Source organism: Mobula birostris, chromosome 20, assembly GCF_030028105.1.
Source record: "Mobula birostris isolate sMobBir1 chromosome 20, sMobBir1.hap1, whole genome shotgun sequence".
Taxonomy (NCBI): domain Eukaryota; kingdom Metazoa; phylum Chordata; class Chondrichthyes; order Myliobatiformes; family Myliobatidae; genus Mobula; species Mobula birostris.
The window spans coordinates 16,138,898-16,152,820 of record NC_092389.1 but is presented as its reverse complement, the minus strand read 5'-3'; the positions used below and the strand labels follow the sequence as shown (position 1 = coordinate 16,152,820).

The following is a 13,923-nucleotide window of genomic DNA, read 5'->3' as shown; positions in this document are numbered from 1 at the left end:
TGACTCTATGACTTTAAGTAACTATTATGCAATACTCTCTCAATGTGCTTTAACACAAACATACTTATCTTAGAAAGGATGTGCTGAAACTGGAGAGGGTTCAAAGGAAGTTCATGAAAATGATTCCAGGATTGAATGGCTTGTCATATGAAGAGCGTTTGATGGCTCTGGGCCTGTATTCACTATAATTCAGAAGAATGATGGGTGACCTCATTGAAACATATCAAATGGTGAAAGACCTTGATAGAGTGGATGTGGAGAGGATGTTTGCTATGGTGGGAGAGTCTAAGATCAGAGGACACAGACTCAGATAGAGGGGTGTACTTTTAGAATGGAGATGAGGAGGAATTTCTTTAGCCAGAGAGTGGTGAATCTGTGGAATTCCTTGCCACAGGCAGCTGTGGAGGCCAAGTCTTTATATATATTTAAGGCAAGAGTTGATAATTTCTTGATTGGTCAGGGCATGAAGGGATATGGGGAGAAGGCAGGAGATTGGGGCTGAGAAGAGAACTGGATCAGCCATGATGGAATGATGGAGCAGACTCGATGGGCCAAATGGCCTAATTCTGCTGCTCTATCTTAAGATATTATGGTCTTATACGATGGCTGATCTCTGATTTCTTCTCTCTGATCATTGTCACAACATAGCACACCTTTCATTATAAATAGCTGTGGGATTTAATTACACAAATGCATAGTAGAAAGTCACTCTGAGTGTGGAATTTTGCTCACAGAAGGGGGTTGATACCATATGGGTAAGTATTGGGACCCTTGTTGTTTGTTATTTATACTTAGATGCAGATGTACAAGCATCGATCAGTAAATTAGGAAGTATTTCTAAAAAGGAAGATGGTTATTGTATATTACGGGGCGATCCTGATCAGTTAGGGAAGTGGGCCGAGAAGGTTGAGCCAAATGCAGGAAGTTAGGACTAGATGGGTGGACACAAAGTTCATCATGGAATTATTGGGTTGAAGGGCCTGTATCTGTATGGTATTGCTTTATCCCTCTATATGAGGGTGGTGATTGGCAAGAATGGTGGAACGGTGCTTTCCCAAGGTCCTTCAGGAAAAAATAAGTCACAGGGTGAAGAGGAAAGAGCAGGGAATGGGACTGACAGGAATGCTCAAAATGATCTGGTAGGGGTTGAATGGGCCAAATGGCCTCTTTTGAGCTGTAATGCTTCTGTGGTTCAACATAATTCAAACTTTGCTTTCTTTGCTTGACTGAACAGACTTTTCAAATCTGTTGACGTACGGATGGTGGAAAGCAAATGCAGCACTCAGATGCTTTATCAAGTGCAGAAAATAAATCACGAATATCAAACCGGATACAGTTTATCTACTGATATCTTTTATAAACCCACTGACTCTCACAGCTACCTGGACTATACCTTTTCCCACCCCGTTACTTGTAAAAATGTCATCCCCTTCTCTCAGTTCCTCCATCTCCACTGTATCTGCTGTCAGGATGAGGCTTTTCATTCCAGAACAACTGAGATGTTCTCCTCCTTCAAAGAAAGGAGCTTCCCTTCCTTCACCATCAATGCTGCCCTCACCCGCATCTCTTCAATTTCACGCACGTCTGCCCTCACTCCATCTTCCCGCCACCACACTAGGGATAGGGCTCCTCATCCTCAATTACCACCTCGCAAGCCTCCGCATCCAGCATATAATTCTCCGTAACTTCCACCATCTCTAATGGGATCCCACCAAGCAGCACATATTTCCCTCTTCCCCCCCCACCCCCTTTCCACTTTCTGCAGGGATCACCCCCTATGCGACTCCCTTATCCACTTGTCCCTCCCCACCGATCTCCTTCCTGGCACTTACACTTGCAAGCTGAACAAGTGCCACACATGTCCCTTCACCGCCTCCCTCACTAGCATTCAGGGACAAAAGTAGTCCTTCCAGATGAGGTGACACTTCACCTGCGAGTCTGTTGGGGTCACCTACTGTATCTTGTGCTCCCATGTGGCCTCCTGTATATTGGTAAGACCCGACATAGATTGGGAGACCACTTCACCGAGCACCTTTAATCTAGCTGCCGCAAAAAGACGGATTTCCCAGTAGCCACCCATTTCAATTCTACTTCCCATTCCGACATGTCAGTCCATGGCCTCCTCTATTGCTGCGATGAGGCCACACTCAGGTTTGAGGAGCAGCACCTTATATTCCATCTGGGTAGCTTCCAACCTGATGGCGTGAACATCAATTTCTCGAACTTCTGGTAATGCTCCCTCCCCCGCCCCCCAAATCATTCCCATTTCCCTCTCTCACCTTGTCTCCTTACCTGCCCATCACCACCCTCTGGTGCTCCTCCCCCTTCCCTTTCTTCCATGGTCTTCTGTCCTCTCCTATCAGATTCCCCCTTCTCCAATGTTTTATCTCTTTCAGCAAACAACTTCCCAGCTCTTCGCTTCACCCCCTCCTCCTCTCCCTGTTTCACCTATCACCCACCACCTTGTACTTTTTCCTCCCCTCCCCCCACCTTCTTATTCTGACTTCTCCCCTTCCTTTCCAGTTCTGATGAAGGGTTTCAGCTCGAAATGTCGACTGTTTACTCTTTTCCAGCATTTTCCTGGCCTGCTGAGATCCTCCAGCATTTTCTGTGTGTTTCTAAGAGTATAATATTTACTTTTTGGAAATTGTAACAGAATAACCTTTCTCCCTGGGCTCCTTCAGAGCTCCAAGCCTCCCTTTCACACCTGCTGATCAAGAATGTTTGAACTGAAAAAAGCAGATTTTCAAATCATCCTTACTATATACAGACTCTGTCCTTTGTACTGACCAGCATGAAAGTTATTATGTGGCAGTCTCCTGATCAGTGGTGGCTTTCGTGATTTCTATTTTAGTTAAATTAGATAAAGAGAAGATGTAGCAGGTTAGTTTAACCTTCGAGCAAATCCTCTGCCGATAAATTACTTCATTAGTTCAGGGGCACACAGAATGACAAGGATTCATTAACCGATGCCATAGCTGGTTATGCTGGAGCACGACAGCTGAAGCTTGGAGGAAGATTCCTGATAAATGAAAAAACAGCAACATTGTGTGACCTCCAAGTGATACTTAATCAGATTTTTTCACCAGGCTGAAATTGGTTCGAATTCCATGTCAGGCTTTACAGACCAATGCTGTTTTGTAGAAGGTGCTTATTTAATAGTACTTGATCTAATCTACAATTGTGGTGCATCTGCAGAGTTTCCAAATAACATCTTTCTCTTTCGATTTACAGCTACCCTTCCATGTACGTAAGTGTTCTACCTCTTGCAGCCTCCTTCAGCTGTCGATTAAGAAATTCAGAGGCATCCATTAATGCAAGTTAGAGTAGCTGAGGCATGTTGTTTCTGATCTAGGATGACTATACTTCAGTCGATAGAAATTGTGAGCTGATTGAAGCTTACAGCACTAAAGGGAATTGGATATATACTTGAAGGTTCAGAGCTGTGAGGAAACTGCAGGGGAAAAGAACCAATAGTACAGCCAATTGAAAGAACTACTGCAGGAACAATATGCTAAATGATTTGCTGTCATTGTGTAAAATTAGTAGCTACACAGGAGTGCGTCTTCACCACTGTGGTTGCATCAATCAAAGCTAAAGTTACATTCTGTTCCTTTTATAACCCTAGGATGCTCCAAGGATGCATATAATGGAATTCCTAATGTGCAGTCACTATTGTTACAAAGAATGTACCCGCAGATTAACCTGTTACCCCCATCGCCACCAGTGGCATCTGACAGTGTTTGGTTACCTATCAATTCCACATCCATGGAGAAAGGTAATCAAACTTATCCCAGTTGGGTTCAGTTAAAATTACCTAGTAGATATTATTGTCACACACTTGAAAGCTTAGGGAAGGATCCTGCATTCTCACTTTCTCAGAATAAAGTAATGCTTGCAGGAAGCCTATAGCAGGTTTATTTCTCTTGACTTTTGACATTAATTTTAGGATTAGTGAATCACAACTGCTGTGGTTGTGATTCTTTGTTCCTAGGAGACTGAATTGGCACTTGTCTGTTTTATTACTGTTCAGCAACCCTCTCTAAACATCTCCCACCTACAATGGAAGGGAAAGTTCAATGCACCAGTATGCCACCACAGTAACTGTGCATGTGGAGCTGAAATGTCGCAGTGGATCTTTTCATGAACCAGGAATCATGATTTTTCCCCCATTATCAATATAGAGCCTGTATAAGGCTATAATGCAGAAAAGGCTGTGATGATCTGAAATGGCAGTCTGATTGCTTAAGTTGCCTGTAGCTATTTAAATAATATACATAAGCACATATTGTGGTTTTTCTTATTTGCCTGAATATTGGTTTCAGAAATCAAAGGAAAAATAACAATATTTAAAGTAGCACTTCATGCAATGGATTATATTCACCCAGATTAAACAGAATGTTGTAGATATAACACAAACTATTTGTTACAACATTAACTACAGTGAAAATTTCCCGAGTGCTATGCAAAGGTATTATTAAAATTCATAAAAGAAGATAATGGGGAATTTTGGCAAAAAGTAAGTCTTAAAAAATTCTTGTTGGAGAAGAGAGGTGGAGAGGAAGAGGGGAAAGCTGAAGATAGAGCTACTGCTGGTGGAATGATTTAAAAATATTTTCAAGTGTCCAGAGTCGGAGGAATGAAGACATGCGGGAGAGTAGAGAGATGAAGGGGGATAAAAAAAAGCAATGGAGTGATTTGGTAACAAGGTTAGGAATTTTAAAATTGAGACCTTACTTAATTGAGAGCCAAATTGTGGAGATAGATTGAATGAGGGTTAGTGTAGGTTTGGGCACAGATGCCAGAAGTTTGGAGGACTTTAAGATGTGGATAGTGGCAGTGAAAGGCCATCAAGGATGCATTATGTCAATTCTAGAGGTAACCAGGTTTGGCTGAGAGTTTCTGCAGCAGATGATCTGAGCTAATACCATGTTGTGAAGGATGAAACGTTGTTGGCTTGTAAATGGGTCCTCCAGACTATGGGGAGGGAATGGGATCTACCCAGAGGCTATGGAATGGAGTTTGTGATGGGACTTCTCAATACTTAGTTGCTAGAATTCTGTGTCATTCAGTGCCAGGGTCATATAAGCAGCCCAAAGACTCAGAGATAGTTGAAAGGAAAGATGACGCTGTAAAACATTTTTCAGATCATTTGCTCAAAGATACTGCAAATTTTCACCAATTTGACCCTCACACATGGTTAACGTATTAATACATCAACAGTGAGGCATCCATCTTTGGCAGACTCTCACACTCTGAAGCGGTCAGCTTAAACAGGATGTCTTGGATATAAATGCAATGGGGTGATTAAAAGTGATCAGAACTGGAGGAATGTGGGGTTGGAGGAGGGTATAGGGAGGTAATTTCCCATGAGTCTAACTTCGTCAAGTTGGCCAGATTTCACCGCACTTACTTCCTGAATTGTCTCTAAATTAAACACAATCCAGCAAATATGCAGCAATGATGCCGACATCCAACTGAAACACCAAATTGATTCAAGATATTTTGTGGCCAATCTAATTTGTCGAGGTCACTAAACTTCATGCATATGAATATGAGTTTGATGATAACAAGGAGTTTCAGCTGTGGAGTCTCTCACTTGGTAACCCCACAGACAAGTTAAAAAATTGCAGACATTAGAAATTGAAAATAAATACAGAAAATGCTGGAGGTACTCAGCAGGTCAGGCTGCAACTATGGGACGAGAAACTGGGACCTGCTGGGTATTTCCACCATCTTCTGTTCTCATTTAGTATTTCCTGCATCTACAGATTCTTTGGTTTTCTTTACTTGCTGAATTCACTACCACTTCTCTCCAGGAAGAAGCTTTACTCTGCAATCTGCACTCTGCACTCCATCTGTCTCACAAGGTAAATAATATTAACGTTCGGCTGCCTCAAATGTAATATCCACCTCTTAGTGACGCTCATATAACACCCGCAACATAGGCAGTTATAAGGCCAATATTGTGATGGAAGTAGGGGAATATTTTTATTTATTCATATTTCAGGATCTGGTCATCACTGACCAGGCCAACAGTTACAACCCATCCCTCATTCTACTTGACCTAAGTGGCCATTTAAGAGTAAACCATACTGGTGGGCCTGGAGTCACATAAAGGCTAGACTATTCAAGGATTGCAGATTTTCTTTCTTGAAGAACATTAATGGGTTTTACAACAACTGAACAGTCTTGAGGGCATTAAAAAACCCTAAAACTCCAGACTATTAACTTAATTTAAATCCAATTGCTAAAAACAGTGGCATTAGATGACTGAATTGTTGGGTCTGTAAACTTTATGTCCTGCACTTGACCCGAGTGTCATAACGTGACTCTGCCCTGATCTGTAAATGAAGGTACTACACTGATTAAAATTATGGTAATGATGGGACCGACATATGTAAAGTTCTGGTATGTAAGATGGACTGGCATTAATTTTCCAATAGTCTGTGTGTTGGTTGTTTGGCTGTGTCAGCACACTGTGCTCCAATTGTCCTTGACTGACATACCTCAGGGCTGTTGATATAATGTCCCAATATATTGACTCAGCAACTAAGAATCTTAGCTGCTAAAAAATGTCTATTTTTCCAAATGATTTAAAAAAAACTCATTGAATCTTTTGATCTCCCGGGATTGTTAACACTTCAGAATTTATCCATTGACCTCAAGTTTACAGTAGTCTCCATTCACATTTGCACAAAATCCATTTTTAATCTTTAGTGTCAAGCATAAGATAATATAGGCTTCAACCCCCAGTCCAACCTGGTGAATTAAAAGCCTTGAAATGTATCAGTGACATTTTTTCCAGAATTACAATTTTCCTAAGCTTATTTCATAAAGACCTAAGTGCATCACAAAATTTGCTCACACCAGTTTAAAGCAGCACTAGTGTCCTTCGAAATGAACAATATTATGAACAGTCAATATTGGGTGGGTAAATTTCCATTGTTAAGAGCATCTTTTTTCACACTTTTGATCTTAGGAGGCAGCTCTTAAAGACTCAGACTACAACCAACACACTACAAGTTGGGATATGCTGGCAATGAGTATGTACATGCTACGATGATGTAGGGGGAGCAGGGGTAGGGGCCTCTGGAGAACAGGGGAACCTGCACAGGCTTCTGAAGAACAATATACATAGGAAACAGCCTGGCTCTTCAAAGTGTGTGTCTGACAGGTGGCTGCCAGAGGGCATCCGCGTGGATCTGTGTTCACTGTGAATTCCTGGATTTGTCTGAACGTTGTGCTTTGGACCTTTGCCTCTTCTAGGTATGAAAGCAAACCACACATATGTGAAAAACATAATGCTCCTTGCTTTACTTGTAAAACTATTCTTACATCTGCAATGCAGCATTGAGCAGCAAGTGACTTGCTTTAGCAAGGGCAACCTGCAACAATCCTGAGGCTAGATTTCTGAGAATGACAATGCCCTTGACTTTGGCTTCGAGAGCAATGCAGCCACTCATGTTTGGTTGTTACTGCATGGCCGACTCAAGATTAGAATTATGGACTTTCCCGTCAGGTGCAGAGTTAATGCCTCTCCACTCTGCTCCGATCTCAACTTCAGAAATCAGCTACTTACATTTCAGTCAAGCCACACGTCAGGCAACCTTTCAGGAAGAGATTGCCAATTAAGTAATGGTTCAGCATCATTTCACATAGGATGTCAGAAGCCAACAGATGAAAGAAATTCTCATCTTGCAGTCTGGGCACCCTTGAACTAAACCTCAGAAGCCAAAAGCATCTATCTTCCATCTGGTCTGTGAGCCATCCATCCTAAATCAGTACCCTCTTGTGATTATGTAACACACTGGGCTGAATTTCCCTGCTTATCCATTTTGGCAGAAGCGTTACAGAAACCAGGGAAAACAGCACAGGTGCGGTTAATGACAAGAATGTAGAAATCCTGTGCATGTGAAATTGAATTAATGAAGATATGAAATTGACAAGGCAGCCAACACACTATCTATAATTTGACAGTATAGTAAATTACATTGAGATTTCTTTCTTTGGGGAGATGGAGAACAAGTAGGTATTTTATATTCTGTTTACATGTCTTTAATTAGTACCTTGTAATTGTCTGAATATTTAGTAGACTTCTTGAATTGTCAGCTAAATGACTGTCTCCACTCTCTTTGTAGATTTCATTATACATTACAGTGAGAATGATTGTGTGAAACACAACCCTACACCCAGGCCATGCTCTTTTCTCACTGCTGCCATCAGATAGAAGGTACAAGTGCCTCAGGACTTGCACCGCCAGATGCAAAAACAGTTACTACCCCTCAACCATCAGGCTCTTGAACAAAAGATGATAACTACACTCATCTATTGAGATATTCCCACAACCACTGATCTCACTTTAAGGACTTGTTATTTAATGCTCTCGTTATTTATTGCTATTTATTTATATTTGCATTTGTACAGTTTGTGGTGGTCTATGTTCTTGCTCTTTCATTGATCCTGTTTACAGTTACCATTCTATAGATTTGCTGACTATGCCCACAGGAAAAAGAATCTCAGGGTTGTATGTGGTGACATTTATGTTCTCAGATCATGATTTTTACTTTGAACTTTGAAATAAGCCCATGTTAAAGTTAACAATTGAATCTTTGATATGAAATGTTAACCTTGACCTCCATTTGCCACAGAGACCTTAACCTGATTTTTACCAGTATTTTCTGTTACTTAATATCTGGCTAGATTGATGGTTTGCATTTTGCTATTGCGTAGACGGACTCAGTGTCAGTCTGAGCATAGCACTTAGGATCAAAGAGTACAACTAGTGTTAGATTAATAACAACACTGCATGCGATGCAGAACAACACAATTGACAGCATTATAAAATTGTGCCCTAAAGGCTGGCAGTAGATGACCCCTGTCTGACAGCATCTAACATAAATAGCTCTTAGGCAAATCTACAGTACTAATTTGGCAGTCTATGACTCCAAATATTTAATGCATTGAATATATAATTGGTATCTCTAGCCAGTGACAGCAACAATACAGCCCCCACGTTAATTAATGAGTAAATCGCTTGTTCCATCTGAATGTTGACTTTTTGTCTCATTCAGCTGTGCTCTGCCAAGACAATGGTATGACTATAATCAGGGGATGCACCTAACATGTTTCACAGTGCATTGTTTGTACTGGATCAAAGGATTAGGAAACTGAATCAAGGCATTAGTAATTTACCTCCAAGATCATGGTTTGAATCTAGTTGAGACAACAGGGGTAAAAGCTACTGATTGGAGGTCGCAATAAGTCTGGATAGTTTCATAGTCACATGGGTTAAGAAGCTGCACTCTACTGCAAGCATAGCAGGACAGCTCAACCAGAAAGGAATGATAAAGGACAAATGGAATATCAAGGCAGTTAGTAAGCCCAAAAACTATTGAGCCAGCACAGCCTGTTCGAAATCAGCAGCCTGCAGCTATGCAACTGCCAAGCAATAACGACAAAGAGCAAATCATTATAGGAAGCCTAATGCATAAAGAACATTTGTTGTAAGCGAAGAACTGAGAAAGAAAAGGTGGAAAGCAAAGCATGCTGGGATGACTCACACAGGGCCATACCAGACTGTGAATGTCTGCTCATATCCACCATCATAACCTGGGTCCCATGAGGCATTAGCAGAGGTCATTGCGGCTGTGACTCGAACATTGGTTGGAGCGTGTGGACTTGTGCCTGCAAAGTAGAAAAGTGAAAACTTAGATCCTACGGCATCAGCATTTACAAAAAAATATATCGACAAAATCCCTTATCATGATAACATGATTCCATTGTGATATTTTCTGCTTTCAAAATCCCAACATGTGCACTCCCTCAAATAATAAGAAAGTTAAAAAAAATTAGATGTAAGACAAGGTTCAGTGAACTATTCCACACTAAGATGCCTTTGAATCAGACAGTACCCATAAGGCTGTGCTCTGCCAAGGCAAATGATATCACATGGTACCACTATAATTAGAGAATGCATCCAAGATCTTTCACAGGTGGTATTACATTGTTTATACTAGATTATCAAGCAGTAACTGTTCATAAAAGGATGGTTAAATGATTTTAGGAAGCCGTACCGGGTTCTGAAGATAAGTAGTTCCAAACTGGAGAGAAGATTCTGATGAAATGCACAAGATTTGGAATAAGCTTGTTGGCTCTAATGGGGTTTTTTTTTTCAGGCATTGTAAGCGAATATTACCTAGCACTGCTTTACCTAGTCCTGAACAACATTCAGTGTTACCATTAGCACTATTTCATGATCATAGGTGCTAGGTAAACTGTGTAATCAAAGTATTCCAGAATAAATAGAAGCTATGGATAATTTCAACAGACTAGTGTTGTAAGAAGATCAACTGCTGGTAACGAGACCTGAATAATTTTGAGGCAACAGGGACTCAAGGGGACCAACCACTTTAACACTTTGGCTACAACTGCCAGTCAGACTTTCATATTCTGTGGTGAGTGACTAATTAATTCTTGATTCTCCAAAGCCTTTTGATCACCTAAAAGGCAAAGAGTCAGGAATATGATGGAATATCCCACATTTGTTTTGAAGAGTGTAGCTCCAGTAGCAGTGAAGAGGATTACCGACAGCTAGACAAAGCAGCCTGCTGGACTGATAATCAGACTACCATCCAAAACAATCATTCTCTCAGACACCACTATCACAATGTGACTAAAATGTGCAGTTACTTAATTAGGCTATTCCAAGACAAAACCTGTATTCTATACCACCAATCAAGAAGGGTAGCAGATACGTTGGATTATCATCACACACCATTCAAGTCATGCATCATATATTTGGAAATACATATTTCAGTGTACCTTTATTGTGGCTGGGTGTAACTCTTTGGCAAGCTCCTACTGAATAGCAAAATCAGTAAGGTTGCAGCAGTTCATGAAGGTTGCATCTTCCTTCAAGTAATAAAGGAAGAGCAATGGTTCATGACAAAAATGAATTAAAATCTAATTGCTCCTCAAATTTGCTCTGCTTTTTAATAAAACCCTGGCTAATTTTCCATTTCATCTACTTCTATCCATCGCCATATCCAAAGAAGATAAGAACAGACCTGCTCTACATATTATCAAGATCATGGCTGGTCTACCTCATTTCCATTTTCCTGCACTATCTCCAGTTCTGAAATCTATGGATCCCTGTTTTGGATGAGGCAGTGACTGAGCAGCCAACGTCCTTGATGTACAAAATTCTCTCCAGCCTTTGAATGTAAAAAAAATCTCATCATCTCGGTTCTGTGAGGTGTGAAGTTTGGTCGGAGAGGCATATAGAATACAGGATCTTGTTCTAAAAGGGGTGAAGAGAAGAGGCACACAGGTTAATGTGTGTATAAACCACTGAAAATGGTTGGATGGGTTGAGGAAAAGGTTAATGAGGCTTATGCAGTTCTGAGATTATCAGTGTACATTTGGTGTGTAACAGCAGAATCTTTATTAAATACTTGTCCAGCCTCAGCTGGAGTATCAGATTGATTCCTGTTCCCTCATTATAGGAAAGATGTGAAGATATTAGGGAGGGTCCAGAAAAGATCTCCAAGTATGGTTTCTGAGATGAAGGACTATAGTTACAAAGGGGGAAAATTTGGGAATTGCTCTGGTAGAGTGCTGGTATGACATAATAGGTTAAATAATCTCCCAGTGTCAGCATCCTATTATTCTACAAGCAGCTTCTTATTCTGGGAATGTGACGTCTGGTTTCTAGGCTCATTTCCAATTACATCTAAAAGTTTTCTCTCAGTCTTGAGTATATTTGGTAGAACATTCCAGGGTAGAAAATTCGTGGGACATAAAAGCTTTTGTGTGGAAATACCTTATTTAATCACCATGTCCCAAACACTTTCTGAAGGTATCCGTACCCTAGACCAACTCTACACACTCTGTTTCAGGAAAGTGGATTCTCAACAGTTATTCTGTTAATTCCTCAAAGGAACTTGATGTTTCACTGATATCACCTCTCAATCTTCTGAATGTTGGTCCAATTGCTGCTTATAGTTCAATTACCTCATCCCAGAGTTGGTAGCGTACTTCTCTAACCAATTGTATTCTTTTGTAGCAGTACTCCATGTACGACTGGGAGGCACACGTGGTTTTTACTGAGATTGATCTACCACGGAGGCTCTTCAGGCAATGGCATCTCCACTGCCCAACATACATTCATTTTACTCTTATCCTACACTAATTTTTTATTTTATTCTTCTCAGATTCCCTCCGCTGCCTGTAAGGAGTTTATACGTATGTTCTCCCTGTGGGTTTGCTCCAGGTGCTCTGGTTTCCTCCCACAGTCCAAAGATGTACCAGTCGGTAGGTTAACTTGTCATTGTAAATTGTCCCGTGATTAGGCTTGGGTTAAATTGGGGGACTGCTGGGAGCCGTGGCTCAAAGGGCCAGAAGGGCCTATTCTGCCCTGTATCTCAATAAATAAATAAATTTCCATCAACTGTCCGCAGATTTTACTGTCTGTCTTTGCACCAGGGACTACATACAGTACACAATTAACTGCTAACCCAAACACCTTTGGCATGTGGAAGGACACCAGACGTCCCAAAGGAAACTCTTCTGTTCACAGGGAGAATATGCAAACTTCACTTGGACAGTATTGAACGCAGGTCACTAGTGCTGTCTGGCAGCACCTCTACAAGCACTGTCATCGTGTTTGCTTTTGGTGTCTGGATTTCACAATAAACGGGCATTGAAATACTGTGAGTTTTGCATCAGAGTGCTTTGAGTGGCCATGATTAAATCATGCAGTTGCAGCCCAGTGATGTGTCTTAGCAACCACATTGCTTGAAGGAACTTTGGTATTAAATCAGCTTGACAAATGTGATAAATCTATATGATGAGTCTGAACCACACCAGTACTGAGCACTCCCAAGCCAATTAACATCCCTCCATCAGGACAAGGCTACACTTCGACTGGAACTCCGTAGCTTCAATCTTGATCTTTGTTTGTATTGTAACTTTAATTTATTTCGGTTCAGTTAATAAAACGCATCTTCTGAATATGTAGAATTTAAAGATATTCATGTTACTCAAAAGCAATTTCTGCAAATTTGGAGTCTTTAATAATAAACTTGCTGAAAGCGATAGTAAAATATAACAGGTCATCACATTCTTCATAGATTAACAAGGTGCCCATGGATTCAGGCATGGCTTCACAATCTTGTTGAGTTTATAGCTCTCTTTGTTTTCCAGAACATATAAGTCAGAAAAAGCAGTTAACACAATTTTATTAATACCATGCCGCTATCTCTGCAGCAGCTATTCCTGATGCAGTGTGAATCTACATCATTTAAAACAAGCAAACACTTCCTCTTTACCTGTTGTCTTTTCCTCATTTGGTACCTTGCAAATGGCCTTTTACTCCTCTAATGCAGAATTCTCCCTGACTCACATAAACTCCCAAAATGATTCAAACTTTACATTTTCTGAAATCCTTTCAGAGCCTCTGTAACATCCTTCAGCCTTCCATCAGCTCCCATACTCCAAATCTGATTACTTGCTGCTTCTGACCATACCTTGCTCCTCCAGTAATGATTGAAGTTTTCCTTTATGTCCTTCTGAAGTTGACTTGGCAAGGTTATTTTTCTCTCCTCTCCTGCCTTTCTCTATGGTCTGCTGTTCCTCAGTTGCCTGTTTTTAGGTTTCACATTGCTTTGGAGTTAAGACCATAAGACATTGGAGCAGAATTAGGCCATTTGGCCCATCGAGTCTGCTCTGTCACTTGATAATGGCTGATCCATTTCCCCCTCAAATCCATTCTCCTGACTTCTCCCTGCAACCTTTCATGCATGAACTTATCAATAATCTATCAACCTCCACTTTAAATACACCCAATGACCTGGCCTCCACAGCTGTATGTGGCAATGAGTTCCACAGATTCACCACTCTCTGGCTAAAGATAGTCCTCCT

At 40.9% G+C, this 13,923-nt stretch overlaps 1 protein-coding gene across 3 annotated transcripts in view; it reads right to left on the bottom strand.

Moving 5' to 3' along the window:
* igsf9bb (immunoglobulin superfamily, member 9Bb) overlaps positions 1-13,923 on the bottom strand; it is a 749,555-nt gene that overhangs the window by 91,121 nt on the left and 644,511 nt on the right. For 2 of the 3 annotated variants that reach the window (XM_072238319.1, XM_072238321.1), the window contains exon 12: positions 9,564-9,687. In XM_072238319.1, the coding sequence (XP_072094420.1) occupies positions 9,564-9,687 (124 nt within the window). The remainder of the gene's footprint in view (positions 1-9,563; positions 9,688-13,923) is intronic. The other variant, XM_072238320.1, reaches the window with a different exon arrangement.